This window comes from Castor canadensis, chromosome 17, assembly GCF_047511655.1.
Source record: "Castor canadensis chromosome 17, mCasCan1.hap1v2, whole genome shotgun sequence".
Taxonomy (NCBI): Eukaryota; Metazoa; Chordata; class Mammalia; order Rodentia; family Castoridae; genus Castor; species Castor canadensis.
In genome coordinates, this window is record NC_133402.1 from 22,739,258 (window position 1) to 22,753,066 (window position 13,809).

The 13,809-nt window shown below is 34.2% G+C and overlaps 1 protein-coding gene across 1 annotated transcript in view; it reads right to left on the minus strand.

The window, feature by feature from the left end:
• Positions 1–13,809, minus strand: part of LOC109675442 (phospholipid-transporting ATPase ABCA3-like) — a 147,176-nt gene that overhangs the window by 17,979 nt on the left and 115,388 nt on the right. Inside the window, exons 14-19 of the mRNA XM_074059960.1 lie at positions 13,567–13,782; positions 12,920–13,084; positions 2,837–3,024; positions 2,384–2,408; positions 1,018–1,124; positions 582–776 (exon numbers count right to left, since the gene is read on the minus strand). Coding sequence (XP_073916061.1) covers positions 582–776; positions 1,018–1,124; positions 2,384–2,408; positions 2,837–3,024; positions 12,920–13,084; positions 13,567–13,782 — 896 coding nt within the window. The remainder of the gene's footprint in view (positions 1–581; positions 777–1,017; positions 1,125–2,383; positions 2,409–2,836; positions 3,025–12,919; positions 13,085–13,566; positions 13,783–13,809) is intronic.

Genomic DNA, 13,809 nt, shown 5'->3' on the forward strand with positions numbered 1-13,809 from the left:
CATGGCTCAAGTGGTAGAACACTAGCAAGTGCAAGGCCTTGAGTTAAAAACCCCAGTACTGCCAAACAGCAACAAGGAAAGATCAATATAATACTCTTCCAATCAACACATACTCCTCCAAATAAGCTCATTGCCTGTATGTACTTTTTTGGTGAATGGAACTTTCACCCATTCATTAGCTGGGGATAGAAAACTGAGCAATACCTTTGGATCCTTTCTTTTCCTTATAATTCACATTCAAATGAAGTCTGATCTTGTAAATTCTACTTTATATCTTTTGCAACTACTTTTCTAATCACTGTTTTATTTCAAATTCTAATTATGTCACAGCAGGTTGAATGCAATTACTGTTCTTCCTGTTTCCAGTTTGGCCTACTTACAGATACTTGTACTTTGCTTCAGTCAGAAAGAATAGTTGCTCTTCCTCAAAATCAATGTTAACATGCTCATCACTGTCCCTGGAATGTGTTACTTTTGAGATTTGTATATCAATGCCATCAGCTTTTCTTCCATGTCCTCCATTAAATGCCTGTTCACCTCCTCTATCAGGACACGAGGTCAGTGGCTTAGATGAGAAATACCTTTCTGATATTTTCAGTGATGCTATTGCCATCAATTAATGCAACTCCAGAAGTGATGGTCTCCTCTCCAGTTACCATTTTGAATGTAGTGGTTTTTCCAGCTCCATTTAATCCAAGCAATCCGAAGCACTCTGACTTTTGGACTACGAGGGAGATATTTCTTACAGCATGTACAACTGGACACTTATAATAAATCTGAGGAAAAAACCCTACAATGTACTGAGGAACTGATAATGGGCCAACCACAACCATAACCTCAAACTCCTATGAATTGCTTCCTGCGACAGTTTCACAAGAGCTCCTCCCCATTCAGTCCTCTATGTTACCAGAATATATATAATCATGAAACTCCAATGAATTTGTACTACCATGGGAAAATTCTTGGTAGAGAAAATGTGTAAACCTCAGGGTAAAGCTGTCCATTGGATGATTTTACCTTTGTAACTTCATTAAGAAGCACAGGGGTATTCTCTAACTTGTGATGCAATGCCAGGACTTTGTTTCTTTCTCCTTTTATATCTTCATCCTCATGTTCTGTGATTCCTTCACTGGGTAAGATAGCCTATATTTTTAAGAAAAGGATTACATGTAGATACTCTTTAGATAAATGGCTTAAACTGCACAGCTTTAGGAAGACTAACCTGAGGGTATAATCTCAAAGATGTCAGATAATGTTTGAGTAATTTCTAAGAGCCATTCTACCAATTTCCTGAAGTCTTATGCACAAATATATCCTTGGCATGCTTCATCGTGAAAAAGTTTCTATAGTTATTAGTAAGCAATGTGTTCTTGCCAATAATATGGACACTTGCCAATAATATGAAGAAAAGAAGCCACAATGATATTAATTATTATCTAATGTGATTTGTTACAACTAAATGTATATTCAAGAGATCATAAAATCCCAAGAGGAAAGGATGAACTCTTTCACTTTTGAAGAAATTCTTCTCTATAAGTCAAGTCTAGGAGTGTGAAGAATAAGTAAGAATTTGAGAAAATGAAGGTGGGATGGGGATGCAGGAAGAGCTACATAAAAGTCAAATAAAAAGAAAACTGGGGAGCTGGCAGAGTGGCTCAAGCTGTAAAAGCTCCTGCTTAGCAAGCATGAGGACCTGAGTTCGAATCCCAGTGCTGCCACCACCAATAACAAAAAAGGTAAACTGAGACACAAGAAAAGCCAGGTGCCGGTGGCTCACACCTGTAATCCTAGCTACTCAGAGACAGAGATCAGGAGGATCGCAGTTTGAAGACAGCCAGGGCAAATAGTTTGTGAGACTTGTTCTCGAAAAACCCTTCACAAAAATAGGACTGGTGGAGTGGCTCAAGGTGAAGGCCCTGAGTTCAAGCCCCAGTATTGCAAACAAAACAAAACAAAAAACTGGGGGCATAGCTTTCACAAGCACAAGACCCTGACTTCAAACCCCAGTACTGACCCCCACCACCCAAAAAAAGTCAGCAGGAAATAATATGCCCTGTTATATGAACAGTAATTTGTACTACTTGAGCAAATGTTTACTGGTTTGAATTGCCAATTTTTGCATCAAGTACTGATTTAACAGTATTGATTGAGGAGGAGTGGAGTAGGAAAATATATTTAGCTCAGTAAATATGCTAATCAAAGGACTGAGAAGACAGCCCCCTTTTGAGTTTTTAATCTGAAAATCAGTTAATTATATAGAAGTGGTGACAATGGTATCCTTGCTGTTTTCTATCTTAGGAGGAAAATACTTCAGTCTTTCGTCATTATGTTACTTGCAGGCATCATATTTATCAGATTGAGACTTTCCTTTTTTTGGTGGTACTGGGGTTTGAACTCAGGGCTTCACGCTTGTTAGGCAGGTGCTCTACCACTTGATCCACTCCACCAGCCCTGGGTTTTTTTTGTTTGTGTGTGTGTGTGTGTGTGTGTGTGTGTGTGTGATAAGATTTTTTTTGTGTGTGTGTATGATGGATTTTTCGAGACAGGGTCTTGCAAAGTATTTGCCTAGGCTGGCTTCAAAATTCGATCCTCCTGATCTCTGCCTCCTGAGTAGCTAGGATTATAGATGTGACCCACCGGTGCCCAGCTAAAAGCTTAGTATTTTAACACTCAGACCAAGAGTCTTATAATTCAAATGAGTTCCAGATATACCTTAGTGGAATTGAATGCCATTTCCTTTATCAAGTAATGAAAATAGGTATAGGTACATTAAAATATTCTAGCCTAATGTTGGGTTTTCTTTGAATTATATTTAAAGTCCATGTGAGTAACTCACCGGTTTTCTTCTTATGAATGTCTTGTAAAAATTAGAAATAATGTTATGAAAGACAAAGTTTTCCAGACTCCAAACTGCAGTCTCCATAGACAAAAGCAAGAGGAGAAAAATTAAACCCATGGCAGCCAGTGCAATCAAAAACTTTCCAATTCCACGTTCTCCAAAACTATAGATACTGTTCTGAATAACTGAGGATAAAAGAGATACCCTTACTTTAACAATGGGTACAGAGTCTAAGATGACACAAAATAGTATGACATATGAGACAAAATAAATTTTAAGTTAGGTTTAGAGAAGTACAATGCAGAAAGTAATTGTCTTGCTATCTTATTTGATCTCCCTTAAAATTCATGGTTATTTACAGTTTTATAAAAGTTCTTCTGCCATTTGTTTTCCCTCTAGTTTTTATACATTTTTTTCCCCTTCTGGCATGGGGATGGAACCCAGAGCCTCTTGCATGCTAGGCAATTACTTCTCTACTGAGCTACATCCCTAGCTCTCTTACCAGTTTTTGATAGGAGATAATCTTACCCACATTCAATGAATTTCAAAGATTGATCATTTGTAATCAGAATGCTTAGCAAACAAAAAAGCATATAAAAGCAAGATATAATGTATATATAACTATTAGTATAGGTCATGCAGAATATCCCAGAGAACATTAAACAACTATTAAGTAGCTAAAAATTTAATATGGCAATACTCATAAGGAAGAAAACAATAAATAGTCTAAAATGTAAAACCAGTTGACAGTTTTTGACATAAAAATAAACACAAACAACTGAATTCTGGGTATAAGAATAGGAGGCATCTCTGAAATGTGAAGATAATTAATCTCTTCTCATAAGAATTGTAGTTTCTGACTGATTTGTATCAGTGTACAGAAATGCAGTGTATGTTTTATTGTAATAAAATTTACATTTTGGAAGTGTAATTTCAGTGACAGTGAGTATATATTCACATTGTTGCAAAACCATCACTACTATCTTGATCTAGAATATTTTCATCATTCCATGAGAAAACCCAGTATCTATTAGACAGTCACCAATACACTCTTTATGTTGCTTCCTGGTAACTACTTATCTATTATCTGTTTCTATGTATATACCTACATGGATATTTTATATAGTCTCTGGCTTCTTTCTCTTACCATAATGCTTTCAAGGCTTATCCATCTTGTAGTATGTTATCAGTAATGTTTGTATTTTAATTGCGGAACAATACTTTACTGAATGGATAGGTCACATTTCACTGATGTCACATCCATTTGTCAGTGGATGGACATAAAGATTGCTTCTATATTTTGGCTATGACAATGCTGCTTTGAACAGTTGTTTGTAAGCTTTTGTTTGAATAATTGTTTTGATTCTTTTGGGTACATGCGTATTATGGATGACTAATATTGGAATTCTATGTTTAATTTTTTGAGAAACTGTCATGCAGTTTCCCATAACAACTGCAATAATAAATTCCCACCAGGAGTATTTGAAGGTACAGACTTGTATACCTCCCCACAACTGTTGAAACATTTCACTTTTTATTACAGCCATATCACTGGGTGTGAACTCATACCTCACTATGAGTTTGATTTGCATCTTTCTAGTGACTAATGATTTTGAGCATCTTTTCATGTGCTCGTAGGCCACTTGTATATCTTCTTTATGGACATATATATTCACATTATTTGCTCATTAAAAATAACTTTTTGTTGTTGATTTGTAGGAATTCTTCATATGTTCTAGTTGCTAAGGCCTATTAGAGATATGGTTCACAAATATTTTTTCTCTGTGAGTACTCCTTTCATTTCTTTTGACAGTTTTTTTTTCTTTTTCTTTTTTTGGTGTGGTCCTGAGTTTTAACTCAGGGCCTTGTGCTTGGTAGGCAAGTACTTTAACACTTGAGCCATGCTCTCAGTCCTGAAGGTGTCCTGGAAGCACAAACATTTTTAATTTTTATGAGGTATATTTATCTATTATTTCTTTGTGTGCTTTTGGTGTGATATCTGCTAAACACTGCCAGATTTTAAGTCATGAATATTTACCCCTATATTTTCTTGGGACATTTTAAACTTTTAGTTCTTATATTAGATCAATTGAGTTAATTTTTGTAAATGGTAAAGTACACTAAGAACGTAGACAACCATCCCCACAGATACTCCTACATAGCAAGGGAACAAAGAATGGCAGATAGTTGGTCAAAATTCTGAAGTGGGGGTTGCAGGAGGTCCACGTGTTCCCCAAAGATGGTAATTAGCTAAGGACAAATGTCCCCTCTATCCTTCCCAAGAAACACTTTTTCAGGCCAAAATCTTCATTGGGAAACATATTCCTCCCACTGGCAATAAAAAACTATAAAACCTGCTGTCCAACCCAACTAGGTGGACTACTGGTTTCCACCCCGCTGCATGTCCTCTCATGCGGCCTTTCCTTCTCTTTTCTACAAATAAATTTCAATCTAAGCTGAGGGTGGTAAGGACCCTCACCATCTGAGAATCCCAGCGTATTAATTCCACAATGTATTCTTATCAAACTTTAACAGCCTCTTTCTTCATTAAACACTTACTTGGTTTTTGATAGCTTTTCATTATATTCCAAAATTCCAAAAAAGTAGATTTTTATAGTTATTGTCACCTTAATCTTTGTTCAGTGAGTGAAGAGATTCTTGGAGATGCTTACCCCACCATTTTTAATCTCAACCTATTTTGACAAATCAGTCTGTTGATTTTCATTCATAATCTTGCCTAAATATTCTAGTAATTTATCTGTAGATTAAAAAATAATGTCTTGTGTTATTTTTGAGCTTGTAAAATAGCATCATATTGCTTGAGGTCTTTAGAGCATGGTTTTTAAAAATTCTTTATTATGCTTCTAAGATTTATTGATATTGTTGCCTTCAGCTGAAGTTCATATATTTTCATTCTACTGTGATAATCCATCAAGTGGACAAAAACCTTTATTTATCTATTCTCTTCATTTATATGTAAATGTGCCTATGCCATTTACATGTTTTTGCAATTCAGAAGTTGCTGAATAAAATATTCATCGGGGCCTATATCATGAAGTAGAAGTACTGGTATCAGCATGTTACAGTTTGTTAATACCAAGTTATTTTCCCAAGTGGCATTAATAAGTTACATCTAATAGCAGTGTATGAGTATTTCCATTTTCTCCATCTCAGTACTTGTTATTTTCAGACTTCCTTTTGTGTATTAAATGATATTCATTGTTCTCCAAATTTATATATTTTTTGATAAATAATGAACTTTATCAAATTTCTTTATAGGCCATAGCCTATTGATTGTGCATGTGTGTGTTTATCTATTCATATTAGAACACCAGTATCTTTTTTTCTAGGAAATTCTACATAGTAGTGTTTTGTCATCTATAGCTATATGTATACCTATATCGATATCTATCTATCTATATATATGAAATATTTTCTGCCAGAATGAGCTTCTGTGGTTTTTAAAGGTATCTTTCAATATTAATTTTGAAAGATATATTTATTAATCTTTTCTTTATCATTTATGGTCATATAATTCTTTAAGAAATATTTTCAACTTGTACTAAGAAAATTATTGTATTTTCTTCTCAAAATTTTAAACTGTATCATTTCTATTTTATCTCTTTTATCCACCTAGATTTTTAAGTTAGTGTGTATTAATTATACAAACATACTTCATTGTGATATTTCCATACATACATATAATATACTTAGGTCAAATTCAGCCCCTCTATTACTCTTTCTTATCCCTCCTTCCCCATTTTAAACAATTTTTAAAAGTTTTCATTATTCTATTTTCATATGTGTATGTATAATATAATTTGATCATATTCACTCTCCCTTTATCCTCTTCCCCAACTTGTCCCTAAGCAATTCCATTTTACACTATTTTCTTTAATTTTTTAAGGTATACATTCTACATTTGAGAGAAATGTGGTAATTGTCTTTCTTATTCTGGCTTATTTCACTTAACATGATCACCTCTAGTTCCATTCACTTTCTTGCAAACATCATAATTTTACTTTTCTTTATGGCTAAATAATACACCTATATATATTCATATATAAATAAATAACACACATGTTATAATATATAATATGTAAAATCTAATACATATATTACTTTCATTAGTTGGTAGGTATCTAGGTTGATGCCACAGGTTGGCTACTGTGAATAGTGCTGTAATAAACATGGGTGTGCAGGTATCCTCTAGTATGTTGACTTGTATTCCTTCAGATACATACCAAGAGTGGTGTAGCAGGATCATAAAGTAGTCTCTTTTTAGTTTTTTTGAGGAAACCTCCATACTTATTTCCATTGTGGCTGCACTAACTTACATTCCCCTCATCTTTACTAGCATTTGTTGTTTTTTTGGTGATTGCTATCTGATTGGGGTGTGATGGAATGTCAGTGTTATTTTCATTTGTATTTCCTTTATAGCTAAGGATGTCATGTACTTATTAGCCATTTGTACTTTCTGTTCATTTATTAATTGGATTATTTGTACTTTTGATGATATTTTGAGATCTTTATATATTTTGGATATTAATTTTTTATCTGATAAATAGCTGGCCAAGATTTTCTACCATTCTGTGGACTGTCTCTTCATTCTGATAGACTTTTTCTTTTAGGTGCAGAACCTTTTTCATTTGATGCAATCCTATTTGTCAATTCTTGTTCTTATTTCTTGTGTTAGTGAAGACCTAGTCAAAAGTATTTGCCTGTATCTTTCTTAGCTATCTTTCTTACCTACATCTTTCTTTCTTACCCTGTTCATTGCTGGTATATAGAAAAACTACTGATTTTTATATGTTAATTTTGTATCCTGCTACTGTGCCAAAAGTGTTTTATTTGATCTAGAAATTTTTGGACTGAATCTTTAGGGTCTTTTAAATATAGGATATTATCTGAAAATAAGATAATTTGACTTCATCTTTCCCTATTTGAATGCCTTATTGCTCTGGCTAGGAATGCCAGTACTTGATTAAATAAGACTGGGAGGAGTGAATATGCTTGTATTATCCCTGACTTTAGGGAAAATGATTTCAGTTTTTTTCCCATTCTGTATGATTCTGGCTATATATCTGTCACATATTGTCTTTATTATGATGAAGTATGTTCCTTCTATTTTTAGTTTTTTCCAGTAGTTTTATAATGGCAGAATTCTGAATTTTGTCAAAAGCTTTTTCTGCGTTTATTGAGGTGATTGTATGGTTTTTGTTTTTGATTCTGTTTGTATGTTTATTCATTTGTGTATTTTGAACCATCCTTGCATTCCTGGAATGAAAGCAACTCAATCATGGTGTTTAATCTTTTTGAAGTATTGTTGAATTCTGTTTTCAAGTGTTTTATTGACACTTGTATCTATTTTCATTGAGGACATTGGTCTAAAATTTTCTTCTGTGTGTGTATCCTTGTCCAGTTTGGTATCAAGGAAATACTGGCTTCACAGGATGAGTTTGGTAGCATTCCTTCCCCTTTCTATGTTATGGATCAGTTTGATGAGTTTAGTGCTAGTTCTTCTTTAAGAGTGGTAGCATTCTGCAGTGAATAGGACCCTGCATGAGGTCCTAGGCTCTTTGTTGGAAGATTTTTACTGTTTCAGTTTCATTATAAATCTGTTTAAGTGGTTTATATTCTCTTGCTTCAATTTTGGTAGTTGAAATACATGTAGAAACTTGTTCATGTCTTAGATTCTAGTTTGTTGGAGTATAGGTTTTCATATTCCCTAGTGGTCTTCTGAATTTCATTGGTATCTGTCATCTCCCCTTTTTTCACTAATTTTATTAGTTTAGGTCTTCTCCCTTCTTCTTTTGGTTAGTTTGGCTAAAGGTTTGTCAACCTTTTTTATCTTTTCAAAGAAAAGAAGTCTTTGTTTCATTGATTCACCATATTGTTTTTTTGTCTCCATTTCATTAATTTCTGACCTTACTTTTACTATTTCTTTTGTCTACTAATTTTGGGATTGGCTTGTTTCTATTTTTCCAAGAGTTTAAATTGCTTCATTAGGTTGTTCAAGATTTCTCTGGTTTTCTAATGTAGGTACTCATGTTGTAGGAACAATGAGGGAAACTAAGTCACTGAGACCATTTTTATAGGAAACAGGGAGTTTATTATGCTAGCGGACTCAGAGGAGATAATTTCTCAAAGCCCTGAGCCCCATCTGTGTCAGGGGCTTGGTTAAATACTTACAGAGTTTGTCCTTTATCATCCCTTACTACCCTCCCTTTTAGTATGTGGTTACAGTTGGCAGGAAACTTTGCAAGGCTAGCAGGTGGCTGCAGTGCTGCAGAGCTAGCAGAAAGGTGCTTTTAGACTCAGAGTGGGGAAACCCAGGTGAATACCAGACACAGTAAATCCCAGAAAAATAGCCAAGCTGGCCCCAACACTCATGTCTATAAACTTTCCCCTTAGCCCTGCCTTTTCTGTGTATTTTCATTCTCATTTGAATCTAAGAAATTTGAAAATTTATTTTTTTTTTGGAGTACTGGGTTTGAACTCAGGTCCTCACACTTGCTAGGCAGGCGCTCTTACCACTTGAGCCACTCTGCCAGCCTGAGAAAATTTTCTAATTTCTTCAATGACCCACAGACGATTCAAACATGTCTTCATGTGCTTGAATAGTTTTTGTACTTGTCCTTGCTGCTAATTTCTAATTTCATTGTATTATGGTCTGTTAGGGTTTAGAAAATTATTTCTATATTTTGTATTTGCTCAGACTTGCACTATGGCCTAAGACATGATCTATTTTGGAGAAAGTTCCATGGTTGCTGAGAATGTGTTCTCTGTTGCCATACAATGGAGTACTCTAAAGATGTCTGTTAAATACATTTCATTTATAATGTTGTTGGATATATCTATTGATGAGAGTGGGATATTGAGACCATACCTTTTATTGTATCTGGACCTATCTGTCCTGTTGTCTTCAGGAGTGTTTGCTTTATGAACTTGAGGGCACTGACATTTGGCATATATATTCTGGAATGATTTCTTCTTGATGGATAGCTCCCTTTATTAATATATAATAACTTTCTCTATTTATTCTAATTTTTGCTTGAAATTTGCTTTGTCTGATGTGAGTATTGCTGCTCCTGTTTGTCTGCAACTTCCACTTGGTATATCTGTTTCTATCATTTCACCTTTAATCTGTGTCTTTGTGAGACAGGTTTCTTGTAGACAACAAATAGTTGGATCCTGATTTTTAATCCAACCAGGCAATCTGTGTCTTTCAATTTGAAAGTTAAACCCATTCACAATTAGGGATATGATTGTAATAGTTTCCTCCCCCCAGGTTGATTATGGCATTGCTTGTTCTTTTCTTTCATCTTAGTCATCTTTGGATTTTGGTGATTTGCTGAGTTGAATATGTTTGCTATTTCCTTAGCTCTTATACGTTCATGTATTTCTCTTTTGAATTTTATTCTTTCCTTGATTCTTGTGTTTGTGACTGTTTTTCTTCCTTTTCTGTGTATTATTTCCTTAAGTATCTCCTGCAATGCAGGCTTGGTGGACGTGAACTGCTTTCATTTATTCTTATCCTGGAAGGTTTTTCTCTATCAAAATTGAAGGTAACTGCTGGATATAGTATTCTTACTTGGTAGCTGCTTTCTTTCAGGGCTTGAAATATACTGTTCCATGCTTTCCTGGCTTTTAGGCTATGTGCTGAGAGGTCTGAGGTGATTCTTACATGTTTACCTTTGTATGTTAGTTGGTGTTTTTCTCTTTTAAAATCTACTGCTTTAAAAATTATTATTATTGTACTGGGGGTACATTTTGACATTTACCGAAGTTCTTAACAATATATCATAGTTGAATTCACCCCCTCCATTATTCTCCTTTATCCCACCTCCCTATATGTTAATTTTGTATCCTGCTACTTTGCCAAAAGTGTTTATTCAATCTGGGAGTTTTTGTTGTTGTTGTTTATTGGTTGGAGTCTTTTGGGTCATTAAATATAGGATCACATAATCTGCAAATAGGGATCATTTGGTTTCTTCCTTCCCTATTTGAATCTGTTTGTTTTGCTTTCTTGCATTATTGCTCTGGCTAAGATTTCCAGTACTATATTAAGAATGTTGGGTGTGCTGATATTTGGTGCATATAGGTTAACAATTGTTGTCTCCTCTTGATAGATTGTTAAGGGAACAGAATTTATACTCTAGAAATAAGCTCTTGTACTTTTGGTCAGTTCACTTTTAATGAACTGACAAAGGCAATTCAAAGAATAAAAGACATTCTTTCCAACAAACTGTGCTAGGGCAAATTGTGTCACAACCTAAGTGTAGAGATTAAATTATAAAAACTTTGATCAGAAGCCGTTGCAAAAAATCTTCAGTATCTTGTGTAAGGCAGCTTTTTAGATACAATATAAAAGCACTAAGAAAAACCAATAAACTGGAATTTATTAATATTCAAAACTTTTATGTTTCAAAGGGCCTCAAAAGACATCATTAACAACTTTTGTCCAAACAAATATGTGTAAACTGATGAACAGGCAAATAAAATGTGGTATATTCCTACAATGGAATAATGCAGCATTCAGAAAGTACTAAACTACTAAGATATACTATAACCTGGATGAATCTCAAAAACAAAATATGAAATAGTTTTATTCATATGAAATGTCCAGAAATAGCTAATCTATAAATACAGCAAGTGATTTGTGGTTGCTTGAGTGGGGATAGTAATAAATTAACTGAAAATGTAATGGGAACAGACATATGTTTTATGAGTCTTAGCCCAGTAGCTAACTCAATTTCCTAGTCAGACTGCTTTCAATTGTGTGAGTTTTAGAAAGCTTTTCTTATTTGTCTTTGTCCATTCTCAACATGCAAGAGAATTAATAATTTAACATCTTTTCAGCTCCAGACAGGGTCATTGTGTCTCTTATCTCCTGACTACAGGAGTGAAAGAATTTTCAGGACAGAAGGACATGCAACTCTGGAGACTAGCACCAGTACATTAAGACATAAGTGGATCCAAGACCACCATCTGTCCTGAAGTCAGCACTTACACCCATAAGTCTCATTTCTTAAAAACCTGTCATTCCTGCTTCTCTCAGGGGCAGGACTGCAGTCTTTGGGATGCTAGTCTACTGCACTCCTACTTTGCCAGAAAAATTAATAAACCTTATTTACTTTTCTCCAAATCCTTGCTCTCATTATTTTTGAATTTTTCATTGAGTCCAGAGACAAAAATTTTGGTGTTATAAATAGGCAGGAGGGATCTTTTTCAGATAATGGAAATATTTTAACCTTAACCTGTTATATAATGATTATACAACATTATGTATTTACTAATACTAAATAAAATTAAAATAAAAAATTATTTACTAAAAATATTACAATTCAGTAAATGTATTTACTAAAAATGCTAAATAAAATTAACACTGGTGACTATGGTATATAAATAATAACTCAATAGAGCTGTTTTTAAAGAACAGAAAGGAGAAATTTATGTTCCAAATAGGCAAACTATGACACAATTTTTTGTTATTCAGGGATTGTAAGAAAATATAACCCAGTTGACAATTATAATTATATACAACCTATACTCATTTAGTGAAATAAAATCACATTTTTTTCCTCTGTGTGCAGGCCACATAAATTCTTTGATTCCAAAAAGAATCACACACACTTGTCAACATGTTTTCCCTCCTCAGGTTTTAGCATCAAACTGAAATGTAAAATCAGCCTAAAATATAGAAACCTTAATTAGGATGCCTTTATTTTTCTGTGATTTTTATCTGATTGTGATTTTATCTTTGTTAGATACCTTAAAGCTTAGCATTCCAGAGAACTAACTTAATACTCCTTTTAAGCAAGAAATTCAGTTCCTTCATTTAGGAAATGAGGATAGTAAAATGGCTAACTTGTAGAGGTATTCTGAGTATTCGAAAAAAGTATGTAACTCTACTTGTACACAGTAGGTGACAAGTAGTATATCATTGTAAAATAGCACGCACAACTGTCTCTATTAGAGGAAAAACAGGTTTCACTTCTCTTTCATATTCTTAGCTTAAGTGTGGAATGTGGAAAGGAATATGCCGTTTTTAAGGACCACATAGCCTCAGATACTCACTAGGTTTACTGCAATTCAGGTAGATGCTTGGAAAGTGCTTGGCACATAGTTTTTTCACTTCATAGTCATCAAAATATTTGCTGATACTCATTGCAAAGTTGTAACTAGGAAGCATCATTAATGTATTACTTGTTAAGTTCTTGATGACATAAGAAAGCTCATCTTCTATAGTTAAAAAGATGATACATTAGCTTCAGTTATAAGACATAAACCTCTTCAAAACACCAAACCTCCCCCAAATTATTAAGGCATTTTCAGACAATTATCAAAATAGCAGATGATTCTTGAGAAAGCAGTAATTATTAGTTCCTAAATTTGTTCACCTTGATAGCTTGTGGTATTAATTTGTTAATTACAGAATTGCAGTTTTGGTAGCAATAATTCCTTAGAATATGTCTTTTTCCTTAATGTGTGGGTCTGCTTCTTCCTTTCTTTTTCCCTCTTTTATCTCCTGTCCCTTTCCTCTTCCACCTCCATCTCTCACATACCCACTCAACATATACTTGCTGATTTCCAGAAAGCATAGATTTTCACACTCCTGGAAATTAAGTGCTCAGTAGTTAACAGTTTTATTCTCATGCTCACTCATCCTTAATTATTTAATGTATATTCAGGGGAAAGAGAAATACATTGTATGGAATCCTTACCATAATAGTGCATTATGGTGTAAATCATGATACTGAAAATAGTTGAAAAGTAGTTGAAGAGAGTGAGCTTGATGTAGGCAGCAGTACTACTAGAGAACAGGAAGCTTCCAAGATACATGAGAGGAACAACACTCCAGCCATACAGCATAAAGATCAGCACTGTGTCCAGAAAGTTGTAACCCACAACAAATGCATCCACTTCACAGTATTTGAATACTCCCTGGGTCATAGAGGTAAAAGTGA